The following is a 27,179-nucleotide window of genomic DNA, read 5'->3' on the forward strand; positions in this document are numbered from 1 at the left end:
TCAGAAAATCACCAGGAAAAGGATTGGTGTTAGAGGGGACCAGCTGGTTTAAATTTCCATTCCATTGTGATGTCTGGCTCTATGAGCTGGCTCCCTGCAGGCATAGCATTCTGCATCATGTCACCTGCCCTAGGGTTCTGACTGATGGACTTTAACAGCCTGCTGTGGAAATGCCACTGGCTGAACGTACCCCTGGACACCCAGGGTCATGAGAAGTTACTCATGGAATGTGACCGACAGGAAGAGCAATAGGGTTAAAAGATTCCCTTCCTCTCCTCAGATCCTTGCTTTCCTGGAGACCCACCTACCAGCCTCAAATATTCTGCTTGGGAGAACTTTGCAACAGATCAAGTTGCAACATCAACAAGACCAGTGAGGATACTTGCAAGGAAAGCTGAGTTCTTAAAAACAGGAAGAGGAGTGTGTCTGGCTGCTTCTTCCATCAGACCCTCTGTGGTGCTCCTTCCTATAATGACACCACCAGACATGGGCCTGCACCCACAGGGGATTGATTTGATAAGAAATAAAACACTTCAGCACAGGAAAGTCTGAGCAAGTCTTTATTGCAAATGTTTCCATTTTAGCAGAAAACAACCAGGAAGAAACCTGGATGGGCTACTGCAATCAAAACGTTTTACCTCAACAAGAAAAAGGACACCATTTAAATACGTGAAATACTTTATTTCTTTGCCAGTTTTTGTCAATTTATACTCCCTTATGGAGATTGCTTCCGCACCCCCTCAAATTCTCAAACAGTGAGCTGAAAAATCTTGCATAGTGTTTTCTATAAGAAACCAAGGTACTTAATGATCACCAGGCCCTACATCACTAGCAACAAAGATGGAATTTCATCATCTAAAATGCTACTTAAGCTTCTACATCTAAAAATTAGGTCTAAATAAAAATAACTCAAGATATTTGTATTGGGATTTTACTCAGATACTGAAAAATGTGGGTCATAATAAACCCAAAGCAGAAAAAAAAATTTTTTTAAAGGCAACTTTCTCCAGTTTTCATTTTAAATGGGGGTGTCAAACTGTCATTTCCCAGAAAAGTCCATTATTTCTACATGAATTCCACCAACTGATGTGTCTGCCTAACAGTGACAATGATGTCATTAGCGGACAGATGCGCCAGGTCCCCAAGCACACAGCCACTGTCAGGAGCTGAGCACTCCCAGTGACAACTGTTTCCAGGCCCCAGTGAGTCTGATGTTTCTCCAGCTAAAAAACAAACAAACAAAAAACAACAACAACAAAAGAAAATGAAATCTAACGGTCCTCTGGCCGAGGCTGCAGAGGCTCCCAGGAAGCATGGTGCTCCAGGAAGAGGACTTGGCTCCACATGTCGGTGGCTTCTGGAGGCTTTTAGGACACTACAGAAGCACATGTGACAGCACTAAACCAGGATGCAGTCGCCACTTCAGTGGGTCTGGGCCTCCACACAGCACCACAGAGGGTCTGATGGAAGAAGCAGCCAGACACACCCCTCTTCCTGTTTATAAGAGCTCAGCTTTCCTTGCAAGTTTCCTCAAAGAAAGTAGCAAAACCACGTAAGACAAGTTTTCTTAAGTTTATTCTTAATAACCAACTAATCTGGAGTGAAACCATTCCTCAACTCTCCTACTATCCCGTAAAACCCAACCTTCCCCTCCCCTCACATCCCCCTCCCACCCCACATACACACACCCCATATACACACACCATGTACCCATCCCTCTTCTGTTCCTCTGACCATGCCCCAACCCACTCTGGCATCCCTTTTTTTAAAAAAAAATGTTTTTATTGATGTGAGAGAGAGAGAGAGAGAGAAAGGTAGAGAGAGAGAAAAAGACAACATCCATCAGCTGCCTCCAGTACCCACCCTGACCGAGACTGGACTTGAAACCGGGGCATGTGCCCTGACCAGTCATCAAACTGGGAACCCCTTGGTGCACAGGACAATGTTCAATCAACAGGGCCACACCGACCAGGGCTGGTGTTGCTTTGTCTCCCCCACCCCCTGGGCCCTAGGCCTTGAGACCTTGCTGTGCAGACTGCAAATCTGGCCAATGCTGAGAATGGCAATACAGAGGAGCAACTGTGGGAACTCAGGGCTCAAGAACTGTGGCACTGGGTCTGGCCTCGAAGGTGCTGGCAGGGCCATTTTCCACAGGGCACCCCATACATTTCAAAATGACAGAGGGCAGCTCTAGAAGTAGTGAGCACCCCAAGAAGGGTGGTCTCCAGGAAAGAAACATGGCAGAAATGAAAATACCCAGACCACAGATCTGCAACACATGCCATCAAATATTCCCTCTAAAATCCTTAGCATTCCTTCCCCAAAAGGAACAGAAATGGGGGAAGGGGATCAGAAAGGGAGAGGAAGAGAGGAATGAAAGAAGGGAAGGAAACAAAGAAGGAGAGAAGGAGGGAGAGAGGAAGGATGTCAATTTGCAATTCTACTCTGGGGTAAAAAGTGTAGTTAAGAAATGGCTGCTCCATACAGATAGAAATCTGAGGTTCAATCCCAGGTTCAGGGAGCAGGATTCTCAGGTGGGAGCCAGCCCTAAAAGCCTTCCACGGAGAGCGTGTGGTTGAGCGCGTAGGCATCGCTATCCTCTTCCTCCAACAGCAGCTTGTCGATGGTCAGGGAACTGATGGCTCTCCTGGGGTCTTCCATGTCCTGAAGGACTGGCTCAGGGATAGAGATGGGGAGCTGGACAAACTGGGGCCCGGGCAGAGCTGGGGCCGGAGGCTGGTACTGCAGGGTGGAGGTGGGCAGCGTGGACAGGGGCTGAGGCCACGGGAAGTAGGTGAGCGGTGCCTGGTGCTCTGGGCCCTCCAGCTGGGGGCCCACTGTGGGTGTGGTGGCACTTCTCGTCTGCAATGGGGGAGACACAGGACCGAGGGTTAGCAGCCCTGGAGGATTCACTGCCACCCTTGTCCTCTAGGGGGTCTGTTTCCTTTCAACTAGGCTCTTTCCTGCTGTCTCACTCCAGGGGGCTCCACCTGCACGGACGCGAAGCCTCCCTGACAGGAGAGGCTCACACAGGCTGTATCCCTTACTCTGTGACTCACTAGCTCCAAGTCCTTGCTCATGCTACTATCCCATTAGAAGCCTATTTCATTGAATATAAAATGCAACCCAACTTCAGAAATACTAAAATTGATGAAAATACTGTATGTTAAACAATAAACCTGCCGCATAGCATAGTAGCTGTATCACAAAGGTGGCACAGTGCTACCCACAGATGAAGACAGTCCTCACTCCACACAGCAGCAGCAGCACTCTGAGGTCCCTTTGGGCTAACAGAACACAGCTCACTCACCTCTCATGACCTCATCATCTTCTATGTGTCAGCTGGGCCCCTGTGGCCATTTCTGAGACCTCTAAACATCAAGGCCATGCTCCCAGGGACTCTGCAAACAATGCCTCTCACCTGCACAGGACCACCCTACAAACCCAGGTCAAGCCTCCTAGACAGACAGAGCCTGAATTCTTACTATCTCCTATCGCTGAGGAAGCAGATGGAAGAGGAATGTCTCTGCATGGAATGATGTGTGACAGGCCAAAGTCTCCCTCTACCACTCCTGCTTCCCTGTCATATTTCTCTCCGGTTGCCACCATGTTTTTGAGACTAAGTTATTATAATTATTTAGGAAGAGCTTATTTCAATGACCTAGAGACCTTGTTATAACAGAGATTCCAGTACAGGAGGTCAGGGGTGGAGCCTGGATTCTGCAGGTCTAATCAGATCCCAGCTGATGCCCATGTGGCTGGTCCAGGGACCACAAATTAAGTAGTAAAGCTTAAGGGCTTTTGCCTATGGAATGATGGAGCTGGAAAGGGTCTCAGAGGCCTTCTGGCTTCCCAGCAAGGGCTTATTATTTTCAGTATTCCAAAAATCCAAAGGAAACCCTTCATTTTTGAGTTATAAACCTGTGCAGGTCTACTACAACTGCAGGTTATTTTGCTCAGGGATAGAATTACAGCAACCCAGTACCATAACAGATCTTATCTCCTGCTGATCAAGAGTGCCCACTGGGTAGCTCTAACCAGCTTTGATGAGTCAATTTACAAAGTGGCAAAACAAATAAATTATTTCTTAATAAATATAGCTTGTTTGATACACAGAAACTTTCAAAGCAGGAGGTGGGAATGATGAAAGGATAAATAATGAAAAGAATCCTTGGTCATGAAATGGTTGGGAACCATTAAATCTACCACCCCCACTCCCACCCCAAGCACTCTGATATGCAAATGAGTTAGTTGCCTGGGAAAGGTGTTGAATTAACTCCTTTCTATCCACCACCATCCAGGCCCCAGAACCGGTTTGCTGGGTAATCAGATGAGCATGGGGTAGGAGGGCTCCTGCAGGCCATGCCTGGATGAGACTTGAAGGGCAGGGGCATCAGGATAACACTTAACGCTTGAGGGAAATGCAGGAGTCTTAGAGAACCAAAGCAAGCTTCATCATCAAGGTGGGCTCTACAACTACTCATGAGGCCCCAAGTTCACCTCCCGTTTTCTTGGGACTAAAGCTGGACACAGTTGTAACCAGAGGACTTTTCTCCTCTTGAACATTTGGGGGATTCCCAGGTCTTTGATCAAACGGGTACCATTCACATAAAACTATTTCTATTCCTTCCTTCATTCCTGGGAACAGGCCATTCCTTTCCTATTGGGCACTTGAAGGCAGCCCTTGGTTAATGCTGTTGGTTGACTTTGAGACAATTATAAAAATTGGCATTAATAAAGTGCTTTCTGTATGCCAGGAACTATGCTAAGCCCAAGAACTATGCTGAGACCTCTACAAGCATCATCCCATTGATCCTGACATCAACTCTCTTGTTAGTATTCCCATTTTACAGATGAGGACACAAAGGCTCAGAGAAATTAAGTCACTTAGCCGAGGGCCAGGGATTTGAATCCAAACCATCTGACACTAGAGGCATAATTCAAAAAATCTGACCTACAGGTGGGTCAGATTCCATCAAAAGTACACTTTTCTGAAAACGTGTATCGCCTATTGCTCCGCCTAGAAATCTCTGGTAAATCCCATTGTTCAGTGAGTGATCACCCATTCATTTATCTGAATAGAAAGAAAAGTCTGGCTGTGGCAGGAGACCCCATCAAGATCTCACGTGGAACCTTTTCGCTGCTTACAGGGCAGCAGGGATGCTTCAGGACAGAGAAGCAGACATCCCAACCCCGAGGAGCATTGGGCGTGGCAAGGGAGGTCATAGCCTTCTTTGTGGAGGATATTTTAGGTCAATGGGAATGTGAGCAGGCCTCCCAGGAGGACGAGGTGAGTTTAGATGACCTAATTATCCTGGGAATCAGTAACAAGAAAGATCAAGAATCAAGAAGCCAGCCATGTTCTACAAGAGTGCCCTAGACATGGGTTGGTTCAGCCCCACCTTTGAGTGACATACCGTGACATTAGTGATGAGTGGCTGGGAGGCGTAGGTCAGCACAGAGGAGGGCCCCACAACAGTGTAGCTGGGGCACACCGGCTGCACATACATGTCAGCTGAGTAAGGGCAGCTGACAGCTTCATGGGACACATACTCAGTGTAGGGTGTCCACGGGGCCAGGGGCTGGAGGGTGGCAGGGGCAGGCTGAGAGAGCCAGCCGGCACACAGGGCCCCCTCCTCCGTCACGGTGGAGGCAGCGACCTCCATGTCAAGGCAGGAAGGACCTGTGGGAAGAAGGAAATGACAGAGCTGCAGGGCTGCCAGATGAGGGGCCTGGAGGAGGCCAGGGCTGTGGGGAGCGCTTACCCACTGTGGTGTACGTGGCCAGGGGCTGATGGGGCAGCACCACCTGCGGGGGAAGAAGACCAGGGTCAGTGTTCAGCCATCTCCAACTCGCCCCCTGCAGGAAATGTGCCCCGAGGGCCCCAGGGCAGGAGCGTATAGGGGAGAATCAGCCTTGTTAGCACAAAATACCTGCCCCCATCCCAACCACCCCCAGCGACACTTTTGAGGGGTTCCTGTTTCCATTTAGCAAGAAGGCTGTGCCCTTGGGGAACTGGCATTGCCCTCTTCCTGGGGGTGGGGAGATCAACTCGCACCAGGATATGGGAGCCATTCACTCACTAGGCCTTAGCTTCGTTCAGTGGGCCAGCCAGCCAGCCCGCATCCCTCATCCCATTTCATGAACCCACCAACCTGTTCTACCCTAAGTCCATTCTCTGGCAGCCATAACCATGGCTAGGGTTGCCTTCGTGCCCCACGAGCATCCCATGGGGCAAGGAAGCACACTCCTGCCCCACCTCTCCCATCCCACCCCCACGCACACCGGCCCCTGTGGCCCCCTCACCGCGGTCGGTGTCACCGCCGCCCCGCTGCTGGCATGGCCACGTTTCCGCCTCAGCAGTTCCTTCACTGGCTCCTTCACGCGGACACCCTGGTACGGCCGGGCCGGGGCCGGGGCTTGATCTGGCGCTGTGGCTGTGGAAACAGTGTCCCGGGGGCTCATCTCCCTTCTCGGTCAAATCCCACCTCAAAGTGTCTCTCTCCTCAAGGCTCTGCCTGCTCACCTAAGCGGCGTCTGAGCGCAGAGGGCCACATGAGACTTCCTAGCATATTTCTCCTGTATTGTCACTCCTCCTGCCCCAGCCCTCTGTGGCTCCCCTCCACCCAGACGATTAACACCGAGCCCCTTCGTCTAGACTGAAAGGGCCCCAGAGGGTGATGCCAATGGGTGATCCATTTCTCCAACCCTGTGCACGCTGCCTGTGACATAAACCCTGACTCCAGCCAGGTCTACCTAGACTTCTCCTCATGTTCTTTGCCTGTCTCACCGCTTCATCTTTGCTTGAGATGTCACGTGGTCTGGATTCCCTCTCACTTTCCTCAGCCCCTTGGTTCTTCCTAACCAAGACTGGTGCACCGTTCCTGGCCGACCCCTGCAGCCCACAGAACTTGTTTCATCCTACTGCCTCTCAAGCCCGTCCAGACCTGGTTAGTATTCATCACAGGGGGCAGCAGAGGATGACAGTTAGAGCAGGGACTCTGAGTCAGATGGCACAGGCCTCTAAACCTTCCTCTGTGACATTCTCGAACTGTGTGATCCTGGGCAAGTTACTATACCTCTCTGTGCTTCTGACCCTACAATTTTCTATTAAAGGAATGTTATAAGGAATCACTGACATAGTAAATGGGAAGCATAGTATATGCTTAGTATAAAATCAGATGCAGGGTAAGCATTCAATACATTTTTAGTCTGCTATGTAATAATTAGTTATCTTTTTCGGTGTAAATTTCTAATGCCCCTAACTAGATTCTAAACTTCTCAAGGTCAGATATTGTACCTTATTTCTCTAAACCTTCCCAAGTGGCATATTCATAATAAGCTTAGTAAGTTATTTGCTGAGTCATTGATTGGGGGATAATTTAAAATGTGCTGTCTGTCAATCATCTTCCCTTCCCCTCTCCTGAGCCTTTAGAATGGGCTGGAGCAAACGGTTCCCACTTTCCCCATGGCTCCCGGGATACATGACAAATACCCAATGGTGACCCATGTGCCTGGGTCTCTAGGCTTGCTGCGGAGAGAGGGTCCCCTCTGCCTTTTGTCATCAAAGCCAGGAAACTAAAGCGTGGAGCTCAACAGGGCTCTTTCTGTCCTGGCTGAGCAAGTCCGCAGCAGCCATCACTGGGCAGTGACCATCTGCCTGCCCCGACAGTCCACAGCCCAGGGTGACATGCAGCCCTGGCCCTTAGAACTCATTATCATCCACCGATAAGGGCCACAGGGACTGGGCTCTGAATCAAAAGCCCGGAAGCCTGGGTATCTGTTAAATCCGGATCCGCAGCACTGCCCGGGTTGAACTTTGCTCGGTAAATACCCAGCTGATAAGCTCCCGTGCCCAACTCAGCACCAGACCTCCATCTGTGCTCCAGGCACACACATGGCCTGGCCTCGGGGCTCAGCAGGTGGAGAAGGCAACAGGAAGTGGTGGGAAGGGGTGTCTCAGAGCCCCAGGAACACATGACGTGGAGTCAGAGAACCCCAAACTCAGATGCATTCGTGGGGGCTTTTGGACCTGGCCAAGTCACAATGCAAAGTACAGGTACCCAGGCCCTGCACCTGGACAGTCTGGTTCTGGGGATTTAATGTTGGCCTAGGAATCCTAGGACTTATAAAAATCCCTCAGGTGATTCGGAAACTGTGCTGAGGTGAGAACCACTAATAATTCATTCCTTGATGTAATACAAGAAACTTCCTCCAACATCCTGATAGGACATGAGTTACCCTCTTTTTAATTTGCGCTGTCATAACAAGGGATCTCTACTGGTATTCATTCATTCTTCCAGATGTCCCTAGGCACTAGGAATGCAGCATGGAAGAAGATAGGTGTGGCCACTGCTCACAAGCATCTCACAGTCCAGTGGGAGAGACGAGCATGAATGAAACATTCACAACTGTGAATTCAGCCTGAAACGGGAGAGCATACCAGAGGGAGCCTGCCTGTTACCTGTGCCCCAGGACCACCTGTGCGCCATCACCTTTGTTCTAAGTAGCAGTGAAAATGGGCCAGAGAACCAAAAATGCCTGTATTCAGATGATTTATTTAACCTCCCTGGGCCTCAATTTTCTCATCTGTGAAATAGAGATTATAACTCCTGTTTCACACAATAGTTGTGAAGATTTAACGAAAATAATACATGGGAAACTCCCCAAACCATATCCAGCATATAGTAGATGTTAAAAACATGCTATTTTTGCCTGGCTGGTGTGGCTCAGCTGTTGAGCATCGACTTAGGAACCAAAGAAATCACTGGTTCAGGGCACATGCCTGGCCTCGATCCCCAGTGGGGGGCATGCAGGATGTAACCAATCAATGAGTCTCTCTCATCGTTGATATTTCTATCTCTCTTTCCCTCTCTCTTCCTCTCTGAAATTAATAAAAGTATATTAAAAAGCAAAACAAAAGAATATGGTAACAAAACACCACTTTTCCTTGCATTGCCTTCCAATGAAACTCACAATTTATAATCCATTAATAGTGTTCTTATCTGTAAAAAGAAGATAATGGTGACAGTATGTACTTTGTAGGGTAATTTGAGAATTTACATGTAAATACTTAGAATAGAGCTTGCACTGAGTAAGCACCAAATCAATGTGAGCTCATACAGCGTGGGACAAAAGTAGGCTTACAGTTGTGAGTGTGCAAAAACACAGAGCTTGTTCCTGTATTATTATTTATTAATCATTACATTATTTTCCATATGAACAACTGTAAGCCTATTTTTGCCCCACCCTGTATATTCATGAGTAGCAGTAATAGTAGCAGCCCTTCCCAGCATCTGTAGACAGATACCAGGTAGGTCCCCTGTACAGTGTCTTCAGCTATTTCTTAAAGACGTGTTTTGAATCCCTCCAAACCTTCTTTCTACTCGCATTACTCCTGCACAAGTTCCACTTTCACTTCCCCTTATGACGGGCGATGCCCAGTGCTGACCACAGACCCCAGGTGTGGCCTGACAGCTCAGAGAAGAGGACACCTGTCCTCCCACACTCTGCTTACTCACTCTCACGGCCACCCTCGCCACATCAGCTTTGTTCATCACTCAGCCTAAACTTGTCTCTCACTGGGTTTCCAGCTATTCTTAAGCGCAAAGTGCAGCCTCAGGCATTCTGCCTTCAGAAAAAACTCAGGGCACAGGGTTGTTTGGGGGTCTGAGCACTGTGGTCACACTCTAGTTGGGGGACAAGAAAGACTTGAACCACAGGCACACTTCTCAGACCAGATCAAAGAAAGGTCTATACTAGCTAACCCTCCACCCCGCCTGATTTGCATGTACATTTCTGAGGAAGAACCGAGACCCTGAGAACATGCCGGATCCCACTATCTCCTAGGAATGGCCACCTCTAACCCTTGGCCGCAAAGTGACCAGCTGGGCATTTCGAGGACCTTGTCAAGCAAAGGCTTCCTGCCTCTTGTTGTTTTTGAATCAATGAACAAAGAGGGCTTGGGGGAGGTGCTATGAGCAGAGGGCATCACGCTCTGATGTCTGGAGTTCCTGGAACCCACAGTGTCAACAGGTGTGCCCTGGCACAGCCACCATATGGAGAGCAGTAACTATTGCAGTCGCAGAACTCCCACGGCTCCCAGGGAGCTCCTGACTGCCCACCCATGAGTCCACCACCAGCAGCTGCCAAAGATTCCTGTAACTGACTGCAGGCAGGAGGCCACACGAGGGTGCTTCTGAGAGTATCTTCGCAAAGTGACCGGGAAACATCAGAATCTGCAGCCTCAAGACAATTCCCACAGGATCCCGACAGCCAAGTGTATTTGCAAGGTGAAAACCTGCAGTTGGTGCATTTCACACTGACCTTTGTAACAATAAACATTTCTAATGCCACCATAAACACTGTAATCCCTACTGCCACCAGCATGAGACATGAGCCCACGAATACAAGTTTGGAAGAGGAGAAACAGTTTTTCTGAAATCATGATTGCCTTGTCTTGCAGCTTCTGGATCTTTGCATCAAACTAGCTTTAACAAAACCAAACCAGAATATTTAAAAGAAAAATGTAAGATTATTAAAAATAATTTCTTAAAATAATAATAATAAATAAATAAAAGAAGAGCCAAAGAAAATTAAACAGGAGATTGAAATGAGGTTACACAGAAGATGAAAATCCAATTTCCCAAAGTAGAGTTGACCAGAAATTTTAAATTTCCCCTGATCAAACTGCAGCTCCAGGTCATATACCCTCAAAGCCTAAAGCTTTCTCACCACGTGTCCTGTGCTCTGAAGGCCCTTCAGGTCTCCCGCGGGCATCCACATATCCATCACTGGGGAAAATCTTTTCACCTAAACACAAGCCTCTTGGCCTCTTTGGGAATCTCCTTTTTCAGGAGAACTTCAGCCATCTTGCCTTTCCACCACTGGAAATCAGTCACCAGTGGAGTGTGGGGGTAAAAAAAAACAACACACAAAACTCATTTACAGAAAAACCGATGAATTCGCCCCAATAAGGGCTTCCCTTTTCCAAAAAGAGCAATGAAAAAAATCTGAAGGTATAAAAAGTCAGCAGAGACATTTCAGTTCCCCCTGCCACACACCCGGACATGCCCCACATCACAAAAATAAGAGTCGTGCAGCTGCTGTTCCGCTGCGGAGCAGGGACCATGACAACTTCAAGCCGACGGGTCTCCTCAGACTGCGCTCTGGCTGCATGTAGGCACTGTGCTTGCTCTGCACCAGGCGTAGGGGACATGTGGATTCTCCTGATTTAAATAAACAGGGCCCTCCAGTGCCTGGATGAAGGCATAATAAATGCCACTGAGGAAATATGCAAAATTGTCAGCACTTGTTTATTTAGTGACCCCATGCAAACTGCATCTATGCCAAAGCGAGGAAACTGCTGGGCTAAGGAGGTAGGTCCCTCCTAATGGCTCTGAGCAGAGCCCATACCCTGTAACTGGTCCCTGTAACTTCTCCTCTGGGAGGCTTTCAAAGAGCCCTCTTCAGACAGGTGTTCCCTAGAACAGCCTTCAAGAGGTTCTTGAAAGAAGTCTCTCCTCCCTCCCAGCCACTGTGCTGTTACGAATTTCCCAAAAGCCATCGGAGCTGGCACCAGTTGGGACTGCTGCTCTAAGGGCTGGGTGGGATTCAGAATAAGCCCACGTGTTCCTCACCAGGGGGCCAGGAAGAGGAGCCTATCCCACCCATCTTGACACTCTCGCTCTCTGAAACCACTTTCCGTTCCCAACGGACTGGTTGAACCTCAAGGCAGCAGCATTTGAACACAAGGGCATTTTGAAAGACAAAACCCTCCTTCAGAAAGACACGTGATGCACTATTAATCACTCCAAGCAACCACAGTAAATATTTTTCTCTTTTGCTGCTGAATCTTCAGTATTGTTTTTATAAAAAGACCCATTAAGAAGAAATACAAATAATTTCCCCTTTACGTGTAGCAAACCAAACTCAAATAATTGAACAATAGGAATCCAAGCCTAGGGCCAACGAACTTGCCCTAGCTTCTACCTGGAAGCAAAGGCAGAAACTGTTGCTGACACTTCTCACCTTAATGTAAAGAAGCTTGTTTGTGTTCTAGGCCCAAAACAAGCTGAGGACTCCTGGGAAAGCGTAGCTTGGGTTGGCTAAAGGATTATTCAGATCCTTGATTGAAACACTAACAGGAGTGTTCTTCTTATAGTGAAGGTCTGAGTGTCAAAGTTTTCAAATTTGTTCTTTCCATTCATGGACAATGGCTGATTTTTTTCCAAACAGGAAGAAAGAACTTGGGCTTTGGCCAGAATTAGACTTGATACGCTACAAAAAAGTTTTTCCCACCCAATTTACACTAGATTGTAGTTTACTTTTTTTTTTTTAATGTAGGCCAACAAAGAGATCTCATATGCATGTCAATGTGGGCTTTCTATTCACTATATTTGAACTGAGAGGCCCCTGCAGCCAGGAAATATCAACACTCTATATTCTAGCAATCTGGATAATACCCAGGCAGAGGGCGGAAAGGTGGTTTTAAGGAAGGTGCTCCAAACACATGAGAAAGTGGAACCACAACTGAAGTTTGATGTTGCTTGTAAGACTACTGGGACGACCAAAGAGGAGTAAGTCATGATGTCTTCATGTTTCTTGGTTCTGATTGGAGAAAGGGAGGATGCTTGCCCTCCCTGTATCCCCACTGTAAGAGGCATATTCCCATCTACCCCCACAGAGCTCACTGAACAACATGGGTGGGTCACTGGGAAAGACTAAGGAGGACCACAGACACCTAGAATTTCCCCAGAGCTTTACGCAGGACAAAAGGACCTACAGGGAACATGCGGATAAGAGGAGCCAAGAGGAGGCTCCTCAAGTACGTTTGTGGTGACTGCAGAGGATTGTTCAGTCTCAGAACCACAGAGCCCCAGATGAAAAGGGTCTCTGAGTCAAGTGATCCCTATAGGAAGGAAGCCAGAGCCAGCGAGGAGGCTCCTCAAGTACGTTTGCGGTGACTGCAGAGGATTGTTCAGTCTCTGAACCACAGAGCCCCAGACGAAAAGGATCTCTGAGTCAGTCAAGTGATCCCTATAGGAAGGAAGCCAGAGCCAGCCGGAACTGTTCACCCAGGATTGCACTCCTCTCAAATTGTTAGGCTTGCAGAGAGAGCCCGTTTACCCACAGCCCCCTCTTATCCACCAAGCTCCTGCCTGAGGTGTCCCCACTCTGCAGCCTCAGGATTACAAGGATTGTCCCAAATGTTCTGAATGTCCCACCGCATGCATGACCTTGGACAGGGTCAGCCAAAAGGCCTGTAGTGCGAGTCTTCAGACTCTTTCCTCACATGCACCGCTACTGAGGCGCCCTTGCTCCAGGAGCTCTCAGCGCCTTTCATACCATGCACCCATCCTCCTTCCAGAGCTCCTGCAGACCCAGAAGACAGGGAAGGCTGCTGCCCTCTGCTCTCTCCTCCCAGAGACAGTGTCAGTGTGATGTCTCTTCTCTGTGGAGGCTCGTGTATGTTGAGTGAATGCATGCCAAGGGGCTATGTGTTTCCGGGTCATGACCTTAATTCCCAGGAACTCAGAAATAACCACACTCACCTTTGTGATGTTATGTGCCCCCCAAAAGCCTTTGACACAAATGATTCCATGTGAGGCCTCACCACAGCTTCTGAAACAGGCCGGGGAGGTGTCCCTCTTAACTTCTGTCTTACTGGTGAGGAAAGTGATGCTCAGAGATGTTGAGTGACTTCCCCAATGATTTAAATAAATAACAGTGTCATCAACTAAACCCAGGACCTGTGATTCCAAACACGGTCCATTTCTGCTTCACTGCCTGCTTCCTCCTTACCCAGGCAAGTCATGTTGATTTCTTTGGGTAATACTGGAGGTCAGTCCTCAATAGTCCCCTGTCCAATTCTAACCCTCCTCCCTCCAGTTGGAGTGTGGGCTTGGACCACCCAGATTCAGTCTTCCTTGACGGCCAAGAAGTGGTGGTTCCCAGGCTAAAGAGAAGAGAATAGTCCATGAGAAGCTTACCGGCAGTCTGCTCACATGAGCAGTGACGAGAACTGAGAGACCCAAACAATTCCCCGCAAAGTTTTATTTTTGGTATTTTCGACTGAAATGACAGTGGATAGGTCCACCTGAGAACCCAGCTGCATCTGTCGCCTTTTACAGAAACTGGCGTCACCAGAGCAGAAAGGGCTCCCGTCTCAGATGCATCGTGTCCCAGGGTGGGGGCAAGTCCAGGAGACCCCTGGCAGAGCATTCACTGGACAAGTACTTGCTGAGCAGAGTAAACTATGTCCTTACTATCATGGAGCTTACTGTCTAGTCTAGTGGGGTATATAGACTTAGTCAAATAATTGCAAACCTAGAGTTACGAACTATGACAGAGCTGCGTCTGCTTCAGAGTTGAAGTGTTCCGGCTGCACAAAGAGGAAGAAGCATGATTGTTCTGGCACCAATGCAGAGAGACTGCTCTGGGGCCAGGCTCAGCCACATCAAGATATACAAAGTAGCCCCAAATGTCCAGGGTCCTTCCCCAGCCTAGGGATCCTGGATGAACCCAAAGATGTTTCCACCAGCTGCCCCTATCCTCTCCTGATTAGCCCACTGGAGAAGACCAGTTCTAGGAACTCAGCTTTGAAGATGGAAATCAGCTGGCTTCAGAGGTTCTATACTGAGTCTCAAATATCCTGAAATTCAAATTTTCAGGGGCTTCTGATTCACACTGCCACTACCATCAATGAATCAGAGCCCACCTCCATCTAAGGGTGTATGTATTTCAGTTGGGAGGGAAAAAGCATCTAAAGCAACCCTAAAATCCTTGACATTGAGAAGTGGTAAAATATAGTTTGGGACTCAAGCAGACATAGTTTGGAATGGCTACTACATAGCTTATCACTGTGCAACTCTTGGCAAATCACTTAACCGGCATGTGCCTCGGTTTCCCCATTTTCAAAATGAGGTAATATCCACCTCATGGGATTATCATGAAGAATATATAAAATTAACACAGTTAAAGACCCAGTACATAATAGGTGCTCAACAAGTGGCTGATTCTCCTTTGATCTCCATGGTCCATCACTCACCAAAGAAGCACTCCTGGTAGAGTGGCTCTAACTTGCCCCTCTCCTGCTATATCCTGATACTTAATGTCTTTATCCTCAATACACTCAGGGCCTTCTGCTGCCAGCAAAGCCTGCTGCAACCTGCCTTCATTGTTCTCCTAGAAATCATCCCTCAGATACCTGGGCCTGATGTCCCCAAGTAGCAGGACAGCCCTGCTTAAGATGCAGGGGGTGGCCAATGATGCTACAGAGAAACTGGTCAAATACCTCACTTTCAAATACAAAAAAGCCTGGACAGGAGACATCAAAATCCTGACATTGGCCTCCTGTAAAGTTACCATAAGCTAAGCAGAAGGACTTCTTTCGTCAGAAGCCACCAGAGGATTAAATTTGTGGCAGATTTGAGCTTTTAAAGGATGACCCCAAGATGAAGCATATTAGAGGTTTTTAAGTAGCAAAGTAAGGTGGCATGCCCTTGTCCTGACATCAGGTGTGGCCCCTCAAGGAACCTGTATGTCTCTACAAAAGGAAAGGGACATAGCCATGGTTAAGGCCATAGTCATGGACTCCTCTTCAAAGGGCTCTTTAGTGGTCAGAGAAGGGACTTTTGTCATCTGTTAGGGCAAGGCATACTTCTGGCTGACATATCAGCTTTATCAACAGCAGCAGGGATCAAACAAAGGGAAGAAAGGACTCATACTGAGAGCATAAGACCATATCAGGGGGTGAACCAAACCAAGGTGCTCACCCGAATTTTATAGCAAGGCAGCACCTGAGTGAGGAGGTGGAACAGAGGGGACTGATACTTCTTTCCTTGTTAGATCAAGACCTATACCATGAAACTAGCATTGCCAGTCTGATATAGAACAAGAAAAACTGATGGTTAGGCAGCTAGAGGAGAGGAAATTCAACTGCTTGTCCCTTGATTTTAAGCAACAACTAGTTTGGAATTTTGGGGACTAAAAAGATTCCTTTTTTAATCCTCACCTGAGGATGTGGTGTGTGTTTTTTAAATTGATTTTTAGAGAGAGAGGAAGGGAGACAACAACTAGTTTGGAATTTTGGGGACTAAAAAGATGCCTTTTTTAATTCTCACCTGAGGATGTGGTGTTGTTTTTTTTTAATTGATTTTTAGAGAGAGGGGAAGGGAGAAGGAGAGAGAGAAATATCGATCAGCTGCCTCCCATATGCATCCCAACCAGAGATCACACCCGTAACCTAGGTATGTGCCCTGACCTGGAATAAAAACCGAAATATGTTTGGTACATGGGACAGTGATCCAACCAACTGAGCCACCCTACCAGGGCAAGACCAAAGAGATTCTTTCAAAAGAAATAAACTTTTCCAGAGACCCTCAGATATGAACCATTTCCTTGGAGGAAGGACTCTTCAAACTCAACATCAGCTGTACATTTTGGGTCCAACCCCAGCTCGTGGTAGCTTGGGGTACAGCCTATGTAAGTGAAAGCAGCTCTGATCATTGATTCATGATGTGAGATATAATTGCCAGTCAAGATGAGCTTTTTTGCTAGGTCTCTGGTTTACTAACCAATGTCCACATGATTTGGGGGGATTCCCCTGTGAAGGACATTGGAGAAGTTGTTAGAATATGAAGCCTGGGCCCTCGCCGGTTTGGCTCAGTGGATAGATCATCAGCCTGCGGATTGAAGGGTCCTGGGTTCTATTCTGATCAAGGGCACATGCCCCAGTAGGGGGTATGCAGGAGGTAGCCAATCAATGATTCTCTCTCATCATTGATGTTTCTTTCTCTCTCTCCCTCTCCCTTACTCTCTGAAATCAATGAAAATATATTTTTAAAAAATAAGAAAAAAAGAATATGAAGCCTGGGAAAGAAGTCACCAGGTCAGTCTTTGAGGAATGTATCCCCCTCCTAATTCACAAGATACCCACCTAGACTGAAAACATGATCTTTGCAGCTTCAACGCTTCATGGAGATCAATTTAACACGTTTCACAGTGACTCACTTTTCTCTAGGAATGAGGTCCTTACCCTGGAAGTAACCAAGGACCTGTGACCAGCTGTTAGGGATCTTGCTGAAGGAGTGGAGGATTGGTTGAGGTCAGAGCTGTCAATCTGTGTAGCTTAAAGAACCCTGAATATAGCAAAGGTGCCTGTAGCTGCCAATAAAGAGAAGGGAGCAGAGGAGTGAATGAGCAATCTGAGCTCTGATGTCCCCACAAAGCTTCTCCATTTTTATTTTTGTATTGGAGCTCTGCAGTAGATTTCGTTTAAATAAAGCAATTTATGGCAAAAATGTTGTAGATACCAACCTAGATATTCTCTGATTTTCTTCCCATACTTTATGTCCTAAGATGCCTTCTTACTCCCAGCATCTATGCAAATAGTCTAATAATCATTTATTCTTTTTTTCTTTCAACATATTTTTATTGATCTCAGAGAGAGGAAAGGAGAGGAGAGAAAGACAAAAACATCAATGATGAGAGAGAATCATTGACCAGTTGCCTCCCGCACACCCCACCACTAGGGACCGAGCCCAGGACCCGGGCATGTGCCCTAACCGGGAACTGAACCTCAACCTCCTGGTTCATATGTTGACACTCAACCACCAGCCAGGCTGATTATCATTTATTCTTGAGGCTTCATATCCAATGCTATATGCTCCGTGGTACCTTCCTTAATGCCATCTTCGCTTCCCTCCCGCTGAAGGTAATTTATTTTATTAGTTGAATTCTCTATTTAGAAATAATTACATGATTGGATAGATGCATGCATGCATGCACGGGATGATAAAGAGAGGGCTGGTTTTCCTTGTACACCTTTCTTTCCTGAATTGATCTTGCTTTCATTATGCACTAAAACTTGCTCCTATTTTTACCCTCTTGCCTCCCTTTTTTCCTTTCTTTTCCATCTCCCCAGCATTTTTCAGTTCTGTAGAGTTAGGACAATCTTTGGACTCTTTCTCTCTTCTGATTAAATCTATGATTCTTTCCAGAGGACTGAAAAGTAATTCAGCTTCATCTACGTGTGGTCAGATCCTTTTTGGTCCCAACACCTGGTCTGAGAATGATTCTGGTTCATAATGCTTTGGCTACGTGCTCTTCCCAGAAAGCGATACTAATGAAACCATTACTAAGAAAAGAGGCAGCACATTGCTGTTTCATTTTTCGGTATCATTTGTGCTATTTTTTGCATACTCAAGTGTCGTCCTCCTTGCAGCTAGATTATAAACACCTCAGTTCAATCTCCTAAAATAAAAACAAATACAAGCTTGCCAATCAGTACCAGCCTTCACCACCACACCGTACAGGGTTGCTAGGAAATTGTGGTTCAAGTTCTAAGTCTGGTCACAGAATGGCCCACTTAACCATTAGCCCTGATGACTAACCTCCCCATGAATTACACGGAAAGGCGTGTCCTGCTATTTCACAAGAAGTGCAGAACTCAAGAGGACACACAACTATAACCTAGAATTAGTTGTATCACCTTTGTCCTCAGAGGTAAAAGTGAGAAGGAATGGGAAAATAACAATAGTAACTAATATTTATTGAGTATTGCCTTAATGCCAACCACTGTAGTGAGCACCTATCACACCCTGTGAAGAACCGTATTCCCACCATATATGTAAGGAAATGGCCACAGAGCAGGCAAATGGACTTGCCGGTATCATACATTAGTGAGGCATAAATCTAGGGTTCAAATTCAGGTCTGCCTGCCCCAGAGGCCAACTGTAAACCACTGAAGGCAAAGAATGAACAAAGATGTCACTCTTTAATTCAAAATTAAACCCTACGCCCTACGCCAGGGGTCCTCAAACTACGGCCCGCGGGCCACATGCAAATACAAATATTGTATTTGTTCCCGTTTTATTTTTTTACTTCAAAATAAGATATGTGCAGTGTGCATAGGAATTTGTTCATAGTTTTTTTTAAACTATAGTCCTTTTTCTGCCCTGCACTGCAGCTAAAATATCTGCAAAGAGCCCCACAGAGGAGGTATAGCAGCAGGCACAGACCTTATTTCCTTCAAAAGGTGAGCTGAAACTCAGGCATCAAAAATAAGTTTTCAATATATTGAAGGGCATTTACATCTATTTCCATTTTTCTTTATCCTAAAGTGCATCAAACATCCTTTTCAATTTTTTACCATATCAATATAAACATATACACAGAAAAGTACATTAAAATGTATATGGAATTCAATAAATTATTATTAACTAGATAAATAGTTCAAGGAACAGAATACTGAGAATCCCAGACGTTTCCTTCATATGCCCTCCCAAACGTTCCTCTCTCGCCTCTCCAAAGCTTATAAGAAGCATGGTTTCTAACATTGTAGATTCGGGTTTTTTTATTTTTAACTTTACATAAAGAGAATAACCCAGTAAATAATTGCTTGTTTTTGCATTATTTGGCTAAAACTGTTGGATTCACTTATTTTTTACATGCAGTTACAGTTAACATTTTTATTGTTGTTAGTGTTTCATTGACTTATTATTTAGACTGGATGGCCATTTGTGTGGTTATTGGTTTTTAGATATTGTGATTAATGATTCTATAAATAGTATTGTATATGTGTATTCTTCTTATACACACTAATGAATTTCTGGTAGATACTGCCAGATTATATGTTATGTTCAAGTTTAGTTAATAATGCCAATATGTTTTCTAAAATGTTTGGAGGAATGTTTGATCCACATTCCTACTAAACTTAAATGATCAAAATTTTTATTTTTAAGCATTTTGGTGAATGTGAAGAGAAATCTCATTTATTATTTTACTTTCTATTTTACTGGAATTAATATAGTTTTATATAATTATTGTCCATTTTAGGAAGTACCTTTTCAAATTTCTTGCAATTTTTATTAGATCATCTTACTAATTTGTAATTGACTGTAACTTAAAATTTTCATTGATTTGAAAGTGTTCTTTATATATCTTGATAGGAACCCTTCTTTGTTTATGTTTAATGAAAACATCTTCCCTCCTCTCCCCGCAAAAATTAGGTTTTTAAAACATGAACAGACATCTGCCAGGTGCTGCAATTTTTTATTTTTGTTTGTCATTGGTTCTTTGTCTAACATGGAAGGCCTGTGCTTTTACCTAAGCCCTGCATGTGAGACAAGAAGCAGAACAAGGAGATGGGACAGCTTAGCAAGGCAATATTCGGGGTCTGATTCACATGTTTTGCGTGTTGGGGGAGGGGCAATGATAGAAAGGTATGCTTTTTTTTTTTTTGCCTTTCCCTTTTCTTCTTCTTACTTCTCCAAACACAGATGTGATGGCTAGAGCTACAGTGGCAACTCTGAAGCAATCTTGAGGACAAAAGCCCCATGTGAAGGAAAGCAGACCAGGAAGACAGAAGTAGCCGGGGACCCTGTGGGCACTGTAGAGACTCCATACAGTCCTGCCCAGCCCACTGCAACTTCTTTCATGTGAGAGAACGTACACCACTGTCTTATTTCAATCCATATTGCTTCAAGTCCCTTCACTAGCAACGAAACCTAATCCAGAGTGATCCAACAGAACATCTGGTACCCTGTACAGCATCAAATAAGTACTCAGTGCCCCATAGCAGATATTTGCCCCAATGAAAAGGATTGAACATTTTCTGTTCGCAGCAGTACACTGTGCAAAAGTGTATTGGAAGCCAACAATTTCAACCTCCAGGTCAGGCGTTTTCACATTGACCACCCGTTAGAATCACCTGGGAGGCATCTGAAAATCGAATGCCTGGGGCAATTTAAAGAGAACCTCTGGTTGGGACCCAGGCATCATTATTTCTTAAATCTCCCAGAGCATTCCGATGTGTAGCCAAGGTTGAAAAGTACTTCTCCAAGCAGATGCAAGAACCCCTTTTGTTAAACTAGGGACTTGTGTTTGAAAGCATATATTGATTTCTTATAAGCACCCATGAAAGCTCAGCAATTAGAGCAGGAAAAGGAGTTCAGTCAAGGTCAACCTCTTTGCCCTGAGCAGGGAAATTCGAGGCCCTTTTACAGCAGCAACACTGGAGACCGAGAGCAATGAGGTGGCTTGCCTAAGCCCCACACTTACTACCCATGGACTCGAAAGTAGGATCACATGTTTTGCCTGCAAGAGCAATGCTTCATCCACAGCTTCATACAACCAGGATCACAGGGTTCAGAGAAGGCCTCTCCATCCCAGGCAGGCCCACTCTGACCAAGCAGTTGTTCTATAAAAATGCAAAAACTGCATGTTGCTAAATATATCAGAAAGGCGAAAATTATGTTAATGATCAGAATCAATTGGCCAACTTTGGTTTGGTTGGCTCAAAATGAGAAATTGATGGATATCTTTATTGCGTGGGAAAATAAACTTTAGAAATAAGTCAGAGGAAAAAAATAAAACCTAAACCTTTACTTTGAGAAGTTTAAAAGCAAAAATATACAGGACTTCTAATGAATTGAATTAAATATCCAGATATTTAGCTAAGAATTGTAGATGACCTTGGTTCTTTTTTGATCCTCACAACAGAACAGATTTGCAGCTTTGAACTGGAAGAAAGCTTTCAAAATCTCTAACTCAGGGACTTTCTGGGTATAGAAGGAGACAAAGTTGGCATTTTTTTTTTGTAAATATAGAGAAAAGAAAGTAAAGTTCCCACCTTGAAAATCATCTGCTCTTTTACCAATTAATCTGTGTGCTTAGTACATGTGTGTCACTTATTGAATCCCTGTGTGTCTTTTAGATCCTACTTGCCCTTATCAAGAAAACACTGAATTAATCAATAAACTTGATAAGAAATAAAGGTGCTTATTAGGCTTATTAAGTAAGCAATGGTGATAACAGAATAGAAATATTAACAGGCACTCCACAGACCTAAATTACTTCTTGTTGTAAGTTTGCCTGAACTTATGCAGGAGAAAGAGTTATAAAAAGTGTATGTATGCTATAGATTTTTCTTATCTTTGACTGCATTTTTATATATTTTTTAAAAATATATTTTATTGATTTTTTACAGAGAGGAAGGGAGAGGGATAGAGAGTTAGAAACATCAATGAGAGAGAAACATCGATCAGCTGCCTCCTGCACACCCCCCCCCACAGGGGATGTGCCCACAACCAAGGTACATGCCCTTGACTGGAATCAAACCTGGGACCCTTCAGTCCGCAGGCCGACGCTCTATCCACTGAGCCAAACCGGCCAGGGCATGCCTGCATTTTTAACTGCCTCAAAAGAGTTGGCCATTTAGTGGAACCCTGGAGTAAATCCTGAGATCTATGTTAATGAGAATTTTGAGACCTTAATTTATCTGTCCGCTGAACCTCTGCCCCTGTTTAAGTTGTCTAAAAGCAAGGGCACATCTATACCATAAAATTTGAGATAACTATTCCCCATTCCTAACGTGCCTCCTTGAGCACCACAGCAAAGAAATGTCAAAGCTAAGTCTATGGGACATCAAGACAACCAGACAATTCAAAAACAATCACTCAGGCCTGCCTTTCATCATCACATGGGTCTTACCCTACACAAGTAACAAGAGTAAAAAAAACAAAAAAAAAAAAACAAAAAAGTTGTTCAATTCGTTCATTTTCTATAGGTGGTATTGAGTTCATTATACACAATCTCATTGCTTTTAAAGAGGAAATCAACCAGATCTAATTCAGGCATTGCGCAAATCATTTAATCAATTGACTGCAAGCTTTGTCTCCATTGGTGTTGGCTTTGTGCAAGCTCAGGATATTGAGTGACCTAAGGAAGTGAATACCAAAAGAACTACCTAAATTAGTTTAGACCTGAGGTTAGCAAACTTTATCTGTAGAGGTCCAGGTAGTAAATTTTTAGGCTTTGCAGGCCAGATAATCCCTGTGGCAACTACTCAACTCTCCTGTTGTAACAAAAGCAGCCCATACAACATGTAAACGAATAGACGCGGATGTGCTCCTGTAAAATTGTGTTTACAAAAACAGATGTGTTGGAACATATTTGGCACACCGGCCATTGCGTGCAGACCCCTGAGTTAGACAGAGCCTTGGAAAACTAATTGTAAGATCTTATCACTCAAGAATATTTTGTGCCCTTTTAACCATTCTAATCAAACTGTGGGGAAGGACAGACATGAAGGAATCTGCAGCAACCCTGATCACTCGAGATGGGTCCGCGGAGGTGTCGCAGGAGGAAAGGGCTCGCTCATCACTATCATTACTTATCAGGAGACGACGACATTCATTTAGCTCTGACAAAAACCTTGTAAGGTGGTGATTAGAGCCCCCATTTGCTAGGCTTTTAAGAATATAAGGTGAGATAATTCGGTTGAAGAGCCAATTTTCAACCCCAGACTCATCTCACTCCATCGCTCCTGCTGTTTCCGCTCACTGACTGTTAGTAAATGGCCTGAACAAGGGCTTCTTGTTGGGGTGGATGTTAGTGCTTCACCTCTGCACGGAACCTGCAGGACCAAGTGCAGAAGCCAGGGGGAGAATTTGCAGGTTGAGTGACTACTTTATCCAATTGATCAGTCAAGCAAAGCTCAAATCCATGAATGGGGCTTGAAGATTTCCATGTCTATGTGCCAGCAGTTCTGATCTGATCTGAACTAAAGCCCATGTTCACATTTAGTCCACAAACGAGGGTCATGGGCCAGGTAGGGAGGAGGCAGCAATTACAAAGTGAATGTTTTCTTAACCCTTTCCAGAACCTCATAGCACAGTCATTTCAGCTCATGCCTCCAGGATGTTTTCTGAAAAAAGAAAGTGCCTTTTCAGCACTCTTGGTGTCTGATTTCAAACCCTGCCCTTCCACCAGGTGATTCGAAGTGGGCTGACACATGCTGCCCTATTTTTACTGGTTTTCCCACAGGGCTTAGTCACCTAGGTGCCCTCAGTGCCCTAGACAAGGGCCTTACTTGGACCCAGGGTAAGAGCATGGCTCTGGTGCCTGGGGCCTTCCCCAAGTCCCTTTAAGGTGCCAAAGGACAATGAGAGAGAATCTTCACTATGTGTATCTGTCATGGGGAAAGTTTGCCCCGTTATTCCACTGATGAGCTTACAGCACGGTCTCCCTAAGGATGGGGTTTTGTGGCCCCTGATTTGACCTCCAGGGTATGAGCAGACAGCATGCCTCTAGCGTCCCATTTTATAAAACTTCTAGTCTCTTAGGAGGAATTAAAGAAGGAGAAATGTAGTGTGTAACCAAGAGGGGAGAATATGAATGCAAGAAGCAGCCTCTGTCTCAGACACTGAAGCAAAACCCGGGCAATCCACATCATTTCCGCAGCATCTCAGCTTACTCAGGGGGCCTCTGCAGAATGGCGATTACCTGTGCCCCATTTTACATGGATAACCCTAAAAATTAAAAATAAAAGGAGAGTGCCTTGCTCTGAGTAGATAGGAATCAAAGCAAAAGTCCCTCCAGGGGGCTCACATAGACCCCCACTGACTCAGCTCTGAGTGTCAGGGTGTAGGGACCCACAACAGCTCCCAGTAGAGGCAGTGATGCCGACCCACCCTTGGCCATAGGCATGCCCAGGGGGCTGGCCAATCCTCTGGTAGCAGTTACACACCACCCATACTAGAATATCCCCAACTCTCTTGGAAGGATTCCATGACTCTCAAACCCAAATTAGAATTCATTTCTTTTTATTTAAAAAAAATGCATCTTGCCAATATCCAACAATGATGAGACTTCATGATCTGAGAGATTTTGAAGTCACTCCTCCATATTACACATTAACCAGCTCAATTCCAGGGAGTTTACACAAGAAATACAGGAACAATGAATTGGTGATAAAGGGATTGTAAGTTATGTTTTAATCAATGAAGGTATATTTTCAGACCTTTAAGGGCTCCAATAGAATATCTTTGGTAAAATAAATACACTCCCTAATTTATCTTTTTCTGTAAATCTAGATTTTCTTATATTAAGTTTGCTTGAGGTAGAGCATGCCTGAATTCACGAAAAGGCATTTTAAAATGATCGATAGAGCCATTTTTTAGTAATACTTCTTTCTTGAGGAAGTCCAGATCCGAGCCCCAATAAGGTTCAACTCGCATGTGGCCACTGAGTTGACTTTCTTATTTCAAGAAAGAAATGTTGTAGATAATCTCTGTATGATTTCAATTATTAATAACACGAGTCTCCATTCAGTCCCACATAATGGAAAATAAAGTTCACAATTGTTCCATCCGACTCCAGGGATAAACATAAAGGTAACAGATAAACCTGCTGTCCTTTTGCACCCGCCTTGCCACAGAATGGGAAGAATGACAAGAGGCAGGACAGTGCAGTGATAAAGTCACGGGTGACAAAGCCCACCTCCCGTGTCCCCCCGGCGTCCACAGATACAAACCACACCTGCCTGGCAGAGGCTAAGCGAGTCAGAGAGCAGCGGACCCACGGAACTAAACCGTGGGCTACAGAGCAGCTGTTTATAAAATAAAGTCATGCAAAGACCTCCCTGGCTTTCCCCTCCCTGCCCCAAACCAATATCACATTTGACTTTTGTTTTTGTGAATCATAAACCGCCCTTTCTTCCCCGCAGTGATTCATGCCCAGCAGCCGAGGGACCACAGCCTTCCCACCTGGGAACAGTAGTTCGTTCCCCTCCAACCTGGAAAATCAGCATCACCCTGATCACCCTGACAGGGTGCTTTCTCCACGGGCTCTGTCTCACCCACCTCCTTCCTCCCTGCGCTCCTGGGTGGGACCCCAGACCCTGCTCCCCCCCATTCCACTACCACCACCTCCCAGTTTCAGGCTAGCTGGTGAGCCCCCCGCCCCTACCCACGCTGATGGGGCTCCGACAGCCACAGGCACAGCACTTACATTTTTGCCAGAGCATGGCCTGTGACAGGATGTTGCCTTTTTTCTTTGAAGCAGACAGTTTGGCTTCTTTAATGTGAGACCTGGGTGTGCTTTCCTCCAGTGTAGCCACTGCCTGCTCAGGGCCGCTTCCTCAGCTTTTTAAAGGCCGGGTTCCCGCTGCGCAGCGGCACAGGCACAGCGTCATCACATCCTCCCCCCGGCCAGGCCCCGCCGCATCCTCAGGAGGCTGCCTGTCACCCACCTGTCACCCACCCGCACCCTCAGAGCCCGCCAGCTGCAGACCGCTGGCCAGAGACCGCCAGCTGGACCTGAACAACCCGCGGGCGCACTAGGCCATGGCCCTTCCGACTTGGCCAGAGTGTGCTGTGACGTGTGGTGAGTGGGAAAGGGTGAATGAGGGCGACCTGTGTGCGATGTGTGTCCAGTCCTCTGTGTCCCCACACAAACGAGGAGCCCCAAAGGTCCCCATGGAAAACTCTGGGTTTGCTGTGGTCCCCCCCTCCAGGCTTCTACACCACCAGGATGTGAGGGGGGACTCAGTCTGCCATGGGCCCTGCTCACGGGAAATGCTATCCCCATGGGGTCACTGATTCTCACTTGCTGGAGGAAACACCTGTAGCCTCTTCAAGCCTCACTAAACAACCTCCTCATTCTTTTAATATTGCTTTTCTGTTGATGCCATTTTGAAACACAGCAGCCCCTCTCCTTGCCCCCCAGCCACCACCAAATGGCAAGTTTTACTCATGGTTAAGTAGGGGGACACTGTTCTAATGGTCCACGGGCCCACGGAGGAGGCAACGCACTCAGGGGAGAGAGGAGAGGACACTCTGCTCTCCAGCTGGGCTGGCTCCACAGTGGGAATCTGCAGGCGCAGTGTGAACACGGCCTCTCTCCCAGGGCCCCCCACCTGTCAGCATGAAGCCCTTGGAGGAAGGTAATGGGGTCCATCATCAGGGAGTGTTTAGGGTGTTAGGCTATGGGCTCCTTCCCAGTTTGGAAGCCTTCAGCCATGTGTATGTGAAGTCCACATGCTTGGGCCCCAGTGACCCACTGCTTGGGATCAAGACCACCTAGGGCAGACCTTGCTGCTGTGTCCCACGGCTGCCTCAGCGCCATCTTACGCAACCTAGATTGGATCATGCCATTCCCCAGTTTTAAAAGCTTTCCCCTAGCCCTAGCCGGCTTGGCTCAGTGGATAGAGCGTCAGCCTGTGGACTGACAAGTCCCAGGTTCGATTCTGGCCAAGGGCACATGCCTGGGTTGCGGGCTCGATCCCCAGTGGGGGGCGTGCAGGAGGCAGCTGATCAATGATTCTCTCTCATCATTGATGTTTCTATCTCTCTCTCCTCCCTTCCTCTCTGAAATCAATAAAGAAATATATATAT

General features: G+C 46.2%; 1 protein-coding gene across 1 annotated transcript; it reads right to left on the reverse strand.

Moving 5' to 3' along the window:
* Positions 1–1,854: 1,854 nt before the first annotated feature.
* On the reverse strand, positions 1,855–25,907 carry POU2AF1 (POU class 2 associating factor 1). The gene is made up of 5 exons (XM_005856997.2): positions 25,795–25,907; positions 6,307–6,437; positions 5,766–5,808; positions 5,418–5,683; positions 1,855–2,862 (listed from the first exon to the last, which is right to left on the reverse strand). Exons 1-5 carry the CDS (start codon positions 25,808–25,810, stop codon positions 2,548–2,550), a joined length of 771 nt encoding a protein of 256 aa, XP_005857059.1. The 5' UTR covers positions 25,811–25,907; the 3' UTR covers positions 1,855–2,547.
* Positions 25,908–27,179: the final 1,272 nt, after the last annotated feature.

Source organism: Myotis brandtii, unplaced genomic scaffold (genome assembly GCF_000412655.1).
Source record: "Myotis brandtii unplaced genomic scaffold, ASM41265v1 scaffold1062, whole genome shotgun sequence".
Lineage (NCBI taxonomy): Eukaryota > Metazoa > Chordata > Mammalia > Chiroptera > Vespertilionidae > Myotis > Myotis brandtii.

Bases quoted from the DNA above. Each gene is read 5' to 3' on its own strand.
- POU2AF1 (XM_005856997.2), bottom strand. The intron at 5,684-5,765 runs GTAAGCGCTCCC...TTCTTCCCACAG, and splicing joins GGCCACGTACACCACAGTGG to GTCCTTCCTGCCTTGACATG. The intron at 2,863-5,417 runs GTATGTCACTCA...CCCCCATTGCAG, and splicing joins CACTCATCACTAATGTCACG to ACGAGAAGTGCCACCACACC.